The sequence below is a fragment of the Vipera berus genome (genome assembly GCF_964194415.1).
Source record: "Vipera berus genome assembly, chromosome: 7".
NCBI classification, from domain to species: Eukaryota; Metazoa; Chordata; class Lepidosauria; order Squamata; family Viperidae; genus Vipera; species Vipera berus.
In genome coordinates this window covers 5,241,137-5,255,705 of record NC_138209.1, presented here as the reverse complement: position 1 = coordinate 5,255,705, position 14,569 = coordinate 5,241,137, and the positions used below count along the sequence as shown (strand labels likewise).

At 43.5% G+C, this 14,569-nt stretch overlaps 1 protein-coding gene across 1 annotated transcript in view; it reads right to left on the bottom strand.

Annotated features, from left to right (window-relative positions):
* LOC308671223 (catenin alpha-2) overlaps window positions 1-14,569 on the bottom strand; it is a gene marked incomplete at both ends in the record, with an annotated part of 512,303 nt that overhangs the window by 113,756 nt on the left and 383,978 nt on the right. The window contains one exon of the mRNA XM_081333323.1: window positions 805-897. Coding sequence (XP_081189449.1) covers window positions 805-897 — 93 coding nt within the window. The remainder of the gene's footprint in view (window positions 1-804; window positions 898-14,569) is intronic.

The following is a 14,569-nucleotide window of genomic DNA, read 5'->3' as shown; positions in this document are numbered from 1 at the left end:
GCTCAAAAATCATATGATTCTGGTTATTTTCTACAGGAAACATATTTTGCTCTTTAGGAACAACAGAATGAGTTGGAAGGGATCTTAGAGGTCTTCTAGTCCAACCCCTGCTGAGGCATGAAAGCCTTGGTGCAGCAGTGGGCTAATGCCTCCTTAAGTAACACCAGCTGCCTGCAAATTAGTGCAGGTTCGAGTCCCACCAGGCTCAAGGTTGACTCAGCCTTCCATCCTTCCGAGGTAGGTAAAATGAGGACCCAGATTGTTGGGGGCAATAAGCTGACTTTGTAATAATGCCGCTGGGGGGGGGCGAAAGCCCTAATAAGCAGGCATATACATAGAATGAAGGCTATTGCTAAGCACATTGAGTTGTGCTTAGATTGTAAGCCGCCCTGAGTCTTCGGAGAAGGGCGGGATATAAATGGGATTAAAATAAAAATAAAAAAATCCAGACAAATGGTTGTCCAATCTCTTCTTCTAAAACCTCCAGTGTTGGAGCATTCAAAACTTCTGGAGGTAAATTGTTCCACTGGTTAATTGTTCTAACTGTCAGGAAGTTTCTCCTTAGTTCTAGGTTGCTTCTCTCCTTGATTAGTTTCCATCCGTTGCTTCTTGTCCTGCCTTCAGGCGCTTTGGAGAACAGAACATAGAAGATAGCGGGGGGGGGGGGGGAAGAGTTGGAAGGGACTTTGGAGATCTTCTAGTCCAACCCCCCGCTCAAGCAGGAGACCCTAACCATTTCAGATAATATGGCAGACACTTCTAAAGATTTCCCCTTCCCCTCCAAATAATATAAAGAAGACTCACCTGTGGGCATAAGCTATCAATCTGGGTTGCTGCCATCCGGACTAATTTTACACCTTCTTCATTATTGGAAATGGAACAAGCCAAATTGGCAACCTGCAATTCAAGGGCGGCAGAGTAAATTTCAGAATCAGCAAATCAGAATAGTTTTCTCCATAAAGACAAAGCAAGGAAGTAAAATGGATAGAGAATTTATTTTTTTTTAAAAAAGTTATATCTTATCCTTTCCAAAGCGAAGACCAAATTGAGAAAGCCATATTTCACTAAGCTGCAAAATGGCTTTTGTAAACCCACGACAATAATTTATAAACCACAGTTTGCAACTTAAGACAATACAGGCAGTCCTCAAATTTCTGCTGCTAAGCTAGGCGGTTGTTAAGTGAGTTTTGACCCATTTTATAACCTTTTTTTGCCATAGTTGTTAAGTGAATCACGCAGTTGTTAAGTTAGTGCAGGGGTCTTCAAACTTGGCCCTTTTATGACTTGTGGACTTCAACTCCCAGAATTCCTCAGAATTCTGGGAGTTGAAGTCCACAAGTCATAAAAAGGCCAAGTTTGAAGACCCCTGATATAGACTTTAAGAGGAGTGGACTTCAACTCCCAGAATTCCTCGGCCAGCGTGCCTGACTGAGGAATTCTGGGAGCTGAAGTCCATAAGTCATAAAAGGGGCCAGGTTTGAAGACCCCTGAGTTAGTGGCACCGTTGTTAAGTGAATTTTAAAAGCTTACAACTGAAAAAAGAGACTTATGACCCCTTTTCACACTTACGACCGTTGCAGCATCCCTGGGGTTGGCATGATCAAAATTCAGACGCTTGGCCACTGACTCATATTTATGACGGTCGCAGCACCCCGGAGTCACATGATCTCCTTTTACGACCTTCTGACAAGCAAAGTCAATTGGGGGTGGGGTGGGGAGCCAGATTCACCTAACAACCGTGTTTGTAAGTTAACAACCGCAGCCATTCACTTAACCGCCGTGGCGAGAAAGGTCATAAAACGGGGCTAACGCCACTGACCGACTGTCTTGCTCAGCAGCCGAAATTTTGGGCGCCACTGTGGTCTTAAGTCAAGGACCACCTGTCACTTGTAGGTTGCTCCTCCTGTGATTTAGAATCGCCTGATTCCATCCACGGGAGGTGACTGGTGTCACTTTGCTGCTTCTGTCCCTCTCGTTCATTGCGGTGGAAGCAAACGTGGTTTGTGGCTGAGCCCGTATATATATATATATATATATATTTTCTTCCCCAAAACCTTGTCTGCTTGCAGAAGCCAGCAGTTCTGAACAAAGAAGTCACTGCTAGCATCGCTGCCGCTCTCCCTTTTGCCAAGGCTTTGACGGTTGCGAGGCACAAAGCTTCAAATTTGAAGCCTCCAGCCTAAAAGCCAAAGATCCAGCTGTTCCACACATCTGCTTCTGCAAAAGCCATCCAGATGCCTCCTAGGCAGCCCACCAGCGAAGCACGGGCGCAACTGCACCGGCCCTTTTCTCTTTCCCACCGGCTAATACCGAAAGGCTGATGGCTTCTGTTATTGGAGATGACAGCCTTACTCTCCACGGATGTGCTTTTTGCTCTTTTAAAACTGCACGGAGGGTTAGTGGATATGACCACCTGCCCATTTCCACGCTGGGATTTATAGCATCCGCCACGCTGGGATTTATAGCATCCTGCCTTCACTAGTGACGGTTCACCATAGCAACGGTGGGATAATGCTGTAAGAAGCCATGAAGTCACTGGTGGGTGAAAAAATGGTCTGCAGTGTGCGGGACCAAGCGTTGAAGGTTCACCTGTGAAGTGGAGGTATTTTGTTTTACTTGTCCAGAGTCACCTTGCAGAACAGCGGAGTTGGAAGGGACCTTGGAGGTCTTCTAGTCCAACCCCCCCCCACACACACCCCACTCAAAAAACCTAAATACTGGAGGTTTTAAAGAAGACATTGGGCAACTACGGTATTTGTCTGAAAGAATAGAACAGAACAAAACAGAATAGAATAGAACAGAATATATAATAGAACAGAATATAGGATAGGATAGGATAGGATAGGATAGGATAGGATAGGATAGGATAGAATAGAATAGAATAGAATAGAATAGAATAGAATAGAATAGAATAGAATAGAATAGAATAGAATAGAATAGAATAGAATAGAATCTGGAAGGGACCCTGGAGATCTTCTAGTCCAGCCCCCTGCTCAAACAGGAGAACCTATACCGTCTCAGACAGGTGAATGTCTAGTCTCTTCTTAAAAACCGCCAGTGACGGAGTGCCCAAAATTTCTGGTGGCAAGCTGTTCCACTGGTTAATTGTCCTCACCATTAGGAAGTTTCTCCTTAATTCCAGGTTGCTTCTCTCTTTGATCAGTTTCCTACCATTGTTTCTTGTCCTGCCCTCTGGTGCTTTGGAGAATAATGTGTCCCCCTCTTCTTTGTGGCAGCCCCTCAAATACTGGAATACGGCTATCATGTCTCCCCTATTTATTCTTTTCTTTAGACTAGGCCACGGGTCGGCAACCCGCGGCTCCGGAGCCGCATGCGGCTCTTTGAGCCGTCTCCTGCGGCTCCCAGCCGTCCGGTGCGCGCGCACCTCTTCGAACGGGCAGTGGTGCGCGCGCACCTCTCCAAATGGAGAGTGGCACCGCCCGTTTGGAGAGGTGTGCGCGCACCTCCCCAAACCTTTGGAGAGGTGCGCGCGTACCTCCGCGCAAAGGGGCAGCGGCTTCGCTCTTCAAGGAAGCTGCCGCGGCCCGTCTGCAAAGCTGCCGCTTTTGGCAGCTTTGCAGACGGGCCGCAGTAGCTTTCTCGAAGAGCGAAGCCGCTGCCCCTTCCGAGAGGTGCGCGCCCACCTCCCCAAAGGGGCGGAGGTGCGCACGCACCTCCCCAAACTTTTGGAGAGGTGCGTGCGTACCTCCGCGCGAACGGGCAGGGGCACCGCTCTTTGAGGAAGCTGCCGCGGCCCGTCTGCAAAGCTGCCGAAAGCGGCAGCTTTGCAGACGGGCCGTCGCCGTCGGGCAACCGGGAACTGGTTCCATGTCACTTAAAAAAAGTGGCAACCGCGTGCGTCTGCGCACGCGCAAAAAACCGTTTTGCGCATGCGCAAAACATTTTTTTCGCATGCGCGTGCATGGACACACACACACGGCTCCCACTTTTTTTAATTTGTGATGGAACCGGTTCCCAGTGGCTCTTTTCCTTTTTTAGGTTGCCGACCCCTGGACTAGGCAAACGCAAGTCCTGCAGCCCTTCTTCGTATCTTTTAGTCTACAGGCCTTGGATCATCTTAGTTGCTGTTCTCTGAATTTTTTTTTCCAAACTCTCAACATCTTTTTTGTGACATGGTGACCAAAAATTGGCTGCAGTATTCCAGGTGTGGTCTCACTAGGGTTTTATAAAGCGGTACTAATACTTTGCGTGATCTTGATTCTATGCCTCTGTTTATACAAACCAGGATTGTATTAGCTGTTTTGGCTGCTGCTGCACGCTGCTGGCTCATAGTCAAGTGATCGTCCACTGGGACTCCAAGGTCCCCCTCACCGTTACTCTTTCTGAGCTAGGTCTCGTCCAATCTGTACTTGTACGTTTGGTTTGTTCTGCCTAAAGGTAATACTTTGCTTTTCTCCACATTAAAACTCATTTTGTTGGATAGGGCGCATTGTTCAAGTTTGTCAAGATCTTTTTGAATCCTGAGTTTGTCTTCTGGGGTGTTGGCTATTCCTGCCAGTTTAGTGTCATCTGCAAATTTGATGAATTCCCCTTCCATTCCCTCATCTAAGTCATTGATAAAGATATTGAAGAGTACTGGGCCTATAGTACAAGTAGTCCTCAATTTACAACCACAATTCAGCCCAATTGGGTGCAAGGCTGTGTGCAAGGATCAACTGAACTCCCCAATCCAAGGTTAAAACTAACCTGGTGAATAAAGGTTATTACACAAGGTTATTACAGGTAGTCCTTGACCCAGGACCACAGCTGAATCCACAATTTCCATTGCTAAGCAAGGCAGTTGTTAAGTGAATTTTGCCCCATTTTACGACCTTTCTTGTCACGGTTCTTAAGTGAATCTCTGCAGTGGTTAAGTTAATCACACGGTTATTAAATAAATCTCGCTTTCCCAATGACTTTGCTTATCAGAAGGTTGCCAAAGGGGATCATATGACGGAGGGACACTGCAACCGTCATAAATATGAGTCAGTTGCCAAGCCTCTGAATTTTGATCACGTGACCATGGAGATGCTGCAACTATTCTATTCTATTCTATTCTATTCTATTCTATTATTCTATTCTATTCTATTCTATTCTATTCTATTCTATTCTATTCTATTCTATTCTATTCTATTCTAATTTCCATTCCATTCCATGTTTACTATTCTATTCTATTCTATTCTATTCTATTCTATTCTATTCTATTCTATTCTATTCTATTCTATTCTATTCTATTCTATTCTATTCTATTCTATTCTATTCTAATTTCCATTCCATTCCATGTTTACTATTCTATTCTATTCTATTCTATTCTATTCTATTCTATTCTATTCTATTCTATTCTATTCTATTCTATTCTATTCTATTCTATTCCATTCCATTCCATTCCATTCCATTCCATTCCATTCCATTCCATTCCATTCCATTCCATTCCATTCTATTCTATTCTATTCTATTCTATTCTATTCTATTCTATTCTATTCTATTCACTTTCTAAAATCTTCCCTCTGTCTGCCTCACGGTTCTTTCTCAGAAGATGAGATTCACGAGAAGGGGGTCGTGGCTTCTACACTTTCCATCCCAAGGTAGCTAAGAAACGAATGAACCAGCCAACCCACAAACCACATCCGCAAAGGTTGTGCACAAAATATTTATCAGAATCGAACCAGACTGGACTTGGATCACCGCAGAGGTTCCTGACTCTGAAAACTCTTAATTCTTTGAACAAGAACACGGACGGAAATGAATATTCTGCTTTGGTTTTATTTATTTTGCCCCACGGCTATGCTACAGTACCGGCTGGAAATTATTCATGAATAAGTTCAAACAGCCCTCTTTCTCCCCATTTCTTTTGGTCTTCGCTTGTGGCATTAATCTGTTCCCATTTCCAATTGTCCGATGCGATATAATTACGGGCCCATCTGTTGGAGGAGCCCCCAGCCCCAATTTTGCTTCCACGTTATCAAGGACTCAATGGGTCAGGATCCCAGGGAAATAAACAACCCCTTACTCTGGTTTACAAAAGGGGCCTTCAGGATATGCCCTAGCCTAGCCTAGCATTTTTTTAAAAAAAAATAACTTCAACACGCAAAATCTGATTTTTATCGGAAGGGGAAGAAGACAAATGAATTGGCTGCTTTGCTAACAGCCTGGGAGCAGGTGTGGTGGGGGGTCAGAAATGGCTCTTTCAGATGCCCCCCTGAAGCTGGTCTCCTACGTTTGCTAGTCCGCTGCTGTTTTGCATACATCAAACAACATTGCTCCTTTCCGTTAAAATGACCCAAGGCTACAAGCAAATAGTAATCATAATGCAGAGGCAGAAGGGGAAGAAAAAAAAAATAACCAGATGCTTTAAGTCAGATGCAGAATGCAGAATTAAAGGGCCCGCAACAGCAGCCCCCAGTCTTTGCGGAAAAGTGGAACTGGGCCATCAAGTGCTCCAGCCAGCCACTTGCGTGGCCCAGTAGTGGGTGCAGCCCTGGGGTTGGGGACCCCTGGCCTATAAATATTTGCCACCAACCTTATTGTGAAGTTCACAGATGATACAAGAGTAGTGGGCCTTATTCGTGACCACACAATGAGGGTGCTTACCGCAAGGAGGTTGAGGGTTTGGTGAACTGGTGTAAGGAAAAGAGCCTAGTTTTAAATACCAAGAAAAACCAAAGAGATCATTGTCGATTTCAGAAAAGGCAGGCACAGCCACACTCCTCTGTGCATTAATGATTCACCTGTGGAGACGGTTACCAGCATCAAATTCCTGGGTGTGCAGCTAACGAGTAGGCTGGCTTGGTCGCTCAACAGCGAGAAACTGGTGAAGCGGGCACAGCAGCGCCTGCATTTTCTGCGTTGCATGAGAAAAGCACATCTTCCTTCCCCTGTCCTCGCCACTTTCTACAGAGGGACGACGGAGAGCATCCCGTCATACGGCATCACAGTCTGGTTTGGAAGCATCCCTGCTTCAGACAGGAAGGCGGTGCAGAGAGTGGTGAGGACGGCAGAAAAGATTATTGGCAGTTCCCTCCCCTCCATCTAGGACGTGGCACAGAAGCGTTGCACCGTAAGATTATCTGGGACACTACACACCCTCTTGATGACCTGTTTTCCTTGTTCCCTTCTGGGAGGAGGGGGCTTCATGGTATCCGAAGCAGAACATCCAGATTCAGCCATAGTTTCATTCCATACAGCATCAACCTTGTGAATTCTCAGGCTTCCTCCTTCCGTTATATATTCAAGATGGACAGTGATTAATATTTATATGTTACTTATATGTCAGGGTGTAGGTCTACACATATGTTGTATATAGTATGTTTTAAATGTGTGTTATGCATGTATACACTAGAGAGCAAGCAACTAAATTTCATTTTTAATGTGTGCTGTTGTGCACATGACAATAAAGGTTATCTAATCTAATCTAATCTAATCTAATCTAATCCAATCTAATCTAATCTGATCTAATCCAATCTAATCTAATCTTCTTCCTCTTCTTCCAAAAAATCAGTCCAGTTGCCTTTTCAAAAATAAAAACCATTTTTTTATATGTCTTAGTGAAACAATCCATAAGTCAGGAAATGACATGGTTCTAAACAGATACAAACAGTGATAAAAGCTACAGGCAGAAGCGACGGTTCAATGTTTCAGGGCCACTGAACAAAGTGACCAACAGCAGAGCCTCACACTCACAACTACTGCAGCATTCTCACGATCCCATGACCCAAATTCAGAAGCTGGCCTGCATTACACGACAGTCACAGAATCCCGGGTTTAATACCATCATCATTCGTGACCTTCCCAGCCAGCTTCCAACAACCGAAGCGAACCGGGGGTGGGGGGGAGCCTAATTTGCTGAAGGGCCGTGCGACTCCCTCAACAACTGCAGAGGTTCCCTTCACAACCGCGTGGCGTAAAGGTCGCAAAATTGGACTCAACTCACTTAACAACTCACCTCGCTTAGCAACGGAAATTCTTAATCGTGGTTGTAAGACAAGGACCGCCTTGATCGTGAGTTGTTGCAGAAAGAACGTCAAACAGACCGCACGGGACGGCAGCTTAGTGATGGGTAATGTTGCAAAGGGACTCGGGATGAAAATATATTTAGAACAAAAGTAAAACAATTCCCCAACTAATCCACACTTCCCAAGCAAAAGACCTCAGCGCTCCAGAAACAAAGGTTAAAGCAGTAAAGATTGCACGGTCCTTTAACAGTAACTAATTAGAAGCAAATGCTCTTGAGAAGCGCAGGGGAAATTTTTAATACGGTAGTTGCTTCTGTGCTGTAGTTAGCACACTGGTGTGTGTGTGTGTGTGTGTGTCTGTGTGTGTATATATATATATAGAGAGAGAGAGAGATAAAGATATAGATAGATAGATAGATAGATAGATAGATAGATAGATAGATAGATAGATAGAGATATAGAAATAGATACAGACATAGACATAGACATAAACAGTTATAGATATAGATATATACTGTAGATATATAGACAGATATGTACACACATATACATACTGTATGTGTGTGTGTGTATAGAGAGATACAGACATAGATATAGGCATGGACATAGACATAGATAGATAGACAGATTAGAGAGAAATATATATAGATATAGACAGATAGATATGTACACACACATATACACACTGTATATGCACATGTGTGTGTGTGTATAGAGAGAAAGATATAGATAGATAGATAGATAGATAGATAGATAGATAGATAGATAGAGATATAGACAGATAGAGATATAATAGAGATATAATAGATATATAGACATATAGACATAGACAGATATAGAGATATAGATATGTACACACACACACACACACACACACACACATACACACACACACAGAGTATGTATACATACTTCCTCTCTCCTTCCCTCCCTCTTTCTCTCTCTTCCTCCCTCCCTCCATCTCTCTGTCTCTCTCCCCTTCCAAAACAGCTTCTTGGAAGTTGCACATTGTAAGTCCAAAGTGCAAAACAATATTTGAAAACAGAAGAGGAGCAAGGAGCATCCGCATTACGAGCAAAGTAGAGTGATATCATACAGGGTTTATAGCTTGCTGCAACGTTAAATATAGATTATAGAGAACGCACATCACTAAATTATAGGATCTCTAAAATCTGCCTTTTTCTAGATGTCAGGTTCAATCATTATCACAGGGCTAAGAGAACCGTGCGAATTTTCCACTGAGTACCAACCGAAGCGTGTGGTCTACTGATGAAGGGATGCAGTGGGGATAATATCACTGATGAGGTCTCACATATTATCACGGTCCTCAGAGACTTTCTGTTTAACTCGCGAAAGCGAGATGGCTGGGGTGGTTTCCCCCCCACCCCCAGAAGAGCATTATTAGCTCGTAAATACATAAAGCCATTTATATATAATTGTGCTCCCTTCCTTTCAATTTCAAAGCTCTCTGATCAGAAGAGTTTTCTTATGACACTTAAACAAGCAAATGACACACCGATCCACTCACTAGATGTACTCACTGCAATTTTCATAATTCTAATAAGTGTAACTTAAGAAATATTTTCAGAAACTTACTTTTTGGCACAAAATGAAAATAAGAAATAATCCTTTATTTTCCTTCCTTCCTTTTCTACCTTCTCTATCCTTCCTTCCTTTTTCCTTCTCTTCTTCCTTCCTCTTTTTCTCCTTCCTTCCTTTTCTACCTTCTCCATCCTTCCTTCCTTCCTTCCTTCCTTCCTTCCTTCTTCATCCCTCCCTACTTCCCCTTCCTTTTCTCTATTCCTCTTCCCTTCCTCCCTTCCTTCTATTTTTTCCTTCCTTCCTTCCTTCCTTCCTTCCTTCCTTCCTTCCTTCCTTCCTTCCTTCCTTCTTTCCTCCCTCCCTCCCTTCTTTCCTTCCTTTTCTCTATTCCTCTTCCCTTCCTTCCTTCCTTCCTTCCTTCCTTCCTTCCTTCCTTCCTTCCTTCCTTCCTTCCAGCATACATGTGATAGCTATATAAAATAAATATTAATAATGAATGCTGTCGGTTATTGTTTGAATATTCTTGGTAATTTCACTTTCAGGTTTAATAAGCCTACGTAACCTACAATTCTAAGTTACCATGGCGTGAAAAAAGTGACTTATGACCTGGTTCCCCCCTCACGTCCGTTGCAGCATCCCCATGTGATGTCACATGATCAAAATTCGGGCCCTTGGCAACTGGCATGTATTATATGACGGTTGCAGTGTCTCATGGTGATGGGATCACAATTTGCAAACTTCCCAGCTTGCTTTTCACGAGCAAAATCAATGGCTGAGGTCAGATTCACTTAATGACTGCATGATTCAACTTCACAACTAAACAACTGCAGTGGTTCACTTCCCAACTGTGGCAAAACGGTCAGAAAATGGGGCAGAATTCACTTAACAACTGCCTTGCTTAGCAGTGGAAATTTTGGAGTCAATCGTGGTCATAAATCAAGGACGAACTGTAGTAACTTTTGTGCGTTTATTTACCAGGAATCAGTTGATTCCGGCACCCAGCCTCAACTCGGCATTCTGACCAAGGTCCCAAATGAAAATAATAATAATAATAATATTGTTAGCCCTGTTTCTCCGGGAGACTGTGATCGTCATAAATAGGAACCAGTTGCCAAGTGTCTGAATTTGGATCACGTGACCATGGGGAAGCTGCAACAGTTGTGTGTGTGTGTGTGTGTGTGTGTGAAAAAAACAGTTATAAGTCACTTGCTTCACTGCTGTTGTCACTTCGAACAGTCACCTGTAATTCGAGGCCTTACCTGTAATTCCTTATACAGTATATATATACGCACAAACATATATATGTATACACACACATATAGATGTAGATAGATATAGATAGATAGATAGATATGTGTATATATATATATACACACACATATATATTTAATTCCATTTATATCCCGCCCTTCTCGATATATGTATACATACACACATATATGTATACACACACATGCACACACACATATACACACACACACAAATATATATATACAAGTTACGTATGTGTATGTGTGTGTATGTATATATATATATATATATATATATATATATATATATATATATATATATATATATATATATATATATATATATATATATATATATATATATATGTTAAATGCTTGTTAACTATTTAGATTACCTTGCTAGGCCCCAAACATGGGACAAATCTTTATTTCCTGTTTCAGCCTAACTGAAGGCCATCCACAGGCAGTAGTCACAACAGTGACAGCTCATATTTGTGTAAATTTTAGATTGCTAAATTTAATTTAATTAAATTTAATTAATTCTTTGTTAGCGATCTAAAATTTACATATATATACACACACACACACACACACACACACATTACATTTCTCTTTTACCCTGACCTTTGCTCTTTGCAAATTGTTAATTGTCGCATGATATCTAAGAGCAATGTATATTTAAGCCTCATGCTAATATCCCTATTTTTAGGTACAGTGGTTCTTATGTTAATGCGACGCAGAACGATTAAGTGCAAGTCGCGACATTTTCATTCGGATGAGGAAAACACACAAAGAAACAGAGAGAGAGAGAGAGAGAGAGAGAGACAGAGAGAAACAGAGATGCAATTTGAATGTTAAAATGTTAATGGCTAAGCAAATCTACATTGTTGGTGCTGCTGGTAAGGCACGAGAAATCCTGAAAACGTAAGCATGAAATGCCAAAGGAAGCTTAACTGAGATAATTCTTTTCAGAGCCTGAATATTGCATTTAAGAGTATATGCTAGGTGGGGGTCCGACGTTTCACGACCCAACTAGGCAACATCATCAGTGCTAGAAGGGAATGGGGTTTGTTCACCCTTTGCATACAAGTGGCTTTCCTTGACATTTCTGCTGGAAGTTAGGGTTTTCTCTTTGGTAGTTCCTTGATTAGGGAACTCCTTAATTAGGGGACTACTTAATTAGGGAATGTTAGATGTGGAGTCCTTGGTGGTCTCTAAAAATGGAGGAAATTGGGGGGAAAAAACAGGTTTTTTTCCATTTTTTCCAAACGACTTTGGAAACAAACAAACAACACCCCCCTTCCCCCCCATTTTTCTGTCCCTCCCCCCCGGGCCTTTCGGTGTCTCTATCTCTGAGCTTGATTATTTTCTTGCAGCCATTTCATTCCCCATCTAGGGAACATCATCAGTGTTAGACTGACACCCCGCCTTCTCTGTGACGGCCCCCCAAGTATTGGAAGACTGCTGTCATGTCACCCCTAGTCCTTCTCTTCGTCAGACTAGACAGAGCCAGTTTCTACAACTGCTCTTCATGTCTTGTAGCCTCCAGCCTCCGAATCATCTTTCTTGCTCTTCTCTGCACTCTTTCTAGAGCCTCAACACCTTTCTTGTATTGTGTTGACCAAAACTGGATGCGGTATTCCAGATGTGGTCTTACCAGTGTAGTATAATTGATGGTAGAGGTTATTCGATCGGTTGTGGTGAGCTCTGATCACTGTCGGTCAGCTGTCTTGAAAAGGTTTCTCCTGTCCCATCTTGCAGATGACTTCCTTCCTTCCTTCCTTCCTTCCCTTTATCCCTCCCCCTTCCTTCCTTCCTTCCTTCCTTCCTTCCTTCCTTATGTGATGACCTCTGATCACAGTTGGTTTCTGGTATCCACCTTGCAGATGTCTTCCTTCCTTCCTTCCTTCCTTCCTTCCCTCCCTCCTTATTTCCTTCCTTCCTTCCTTCCTTCCTTCCTTCCTTCCTTCCTTCCTTCCTTCCTTATGTGATGACCTCTGATCACAGTTGGTTTCTGGTATCCACCTTGCAGATGTCTTCCTTCCTTCCTTCCTTCCTTCCCTCCCTCCCTCCCTCCCTCCCTCCCTCCTTCCTTCCTTCCTTCCTTCCTTCCTTCTGTGATGACCTCTGATCACAGTTGGTTTCTGCTGTCCACCTTGCAGATGTCTTCCTTCCTTCCTTCCCTCCCTCCTTCCCTTGCTCCCTCTTCCTTCCTTCCTTCCTTCCTCCCTCCCTCCCTCCATTCAATTCCTACAGCTGCTCATCTCAGCAAACGATTGTGCTCCATGAAGCCTTCCCAACATAATTCACTTTAACATTCTGTTCTGGCTTGGTGATGATTTGAGGCTGCTTTCTCGTACAATCTCCTAACAGGACAGCAGCTAAATCCAAAGAAATCATTTGGACAAGCTGGATCTTTTCTGTTTACGTTTAGCGCCGTCTTCCATTTGGCAATCAATTCCACCGCCTTCAGGAAGAACCTTGTCCTTCCACAAAGACTTTTTTTTTCCCCATTTGTCACAGAGGCCCTCATTTCAGCTGAAAAAATCCCCCCCCCCACACACAATGAATTTTATGCCCGACAAAGAGCTCTCTCGAATACATTTCCCCGGAATTAGGCAGCTCTTCTCTTTTATCTAAAATGGCCAATGGGTAGTCCTCGCCTTAGAACAGTTCACATTTAGTGACTGTTCGAAGGGACAATGGCATTGCAAAAAACGTGACTGATGACCGTTTTTCTCACCTGATCCAAATTCAGACGCTTGGCAACTGACTCATATTTATGATGGTCGCAGAGTTCCGGTGTGTGTGTGTGTGTGTGTGTGTGTGTGATGTGACCCCCTTTTTGCGACCTTCTGACCAGCCAAGTCAATGGGGAAGAAGCCAAATTCACTTAACAACCGTGCCGCTAACTTAAGAACTGCAGCCATTCGCTTAACGACCGTGGCAAGCGAGGTCGTAAAATGAGGCGAAACTCGCTTAGCAACGGCCTCGCTTAGCAACGTAAATGTGGGCTCAGTTCAAGAATTACCTGCCCAGGGGCTTCTGAAATGCCGCCTTTTCTGACCCTCCCTGATGTTCACTTAACATTCTTTTTCCCCGTGGATCTGGGGTTTCTGGGGGGGGGGGGAAATAAGAAATAAAATGTCCAATTTATTTATCTCTTTAATTCCTGCAAAAATTCCCACTTTGTGCATTTGGTTGGTTCCAATTTGTACTTAATTAGAAATCGGTGCAGCCGGGAAATCTTTCTTGAGTTGCTGTTAATTGCACATGAGACCTCTGGAACTTGTGCTCTTCCACGAAGAGAGCGGTCAAGGTGGCACATGGGCCATATAACCTTCCCTGTTCTTGGGTGCACTATTCAGTTCGCTTGCCCACTCCATAGGCAGTTGCCACCTGCTTAAAATCTCCTGCATACTGCCGTGAATATTCTATTTATTTTAATTCCATTTATATCCAGCCCTTCTCCGAAGACTCAGGGCGGCTTACAAGCTTAGCAGTAGCCTTCATTCTATGTATATGCCTGCTTATTAGGGCTTTAATACACCACCACCCCAAGCGGCATTATTACAAAGTCAGCTTAATTGCCCCCAACAATCTGGGTCCTCATTTTACCTACCTCGGAAGGATGGAAGGCTGAGTCAACCTTGAGCCTGGTGGGATGCGAACCTGCACTAATTGCAGGCAGCTGGTGTTACTTAAGGAGGCATCAGCCCACTGCTCCACCAATGCTCTTATCTGGATTATGCATCTGAACATTTGTGAGGCTAGTCCATCAGATAAACTGTCTGTCTGTCTATGGAGTTTTTCAGTCATCCAGGT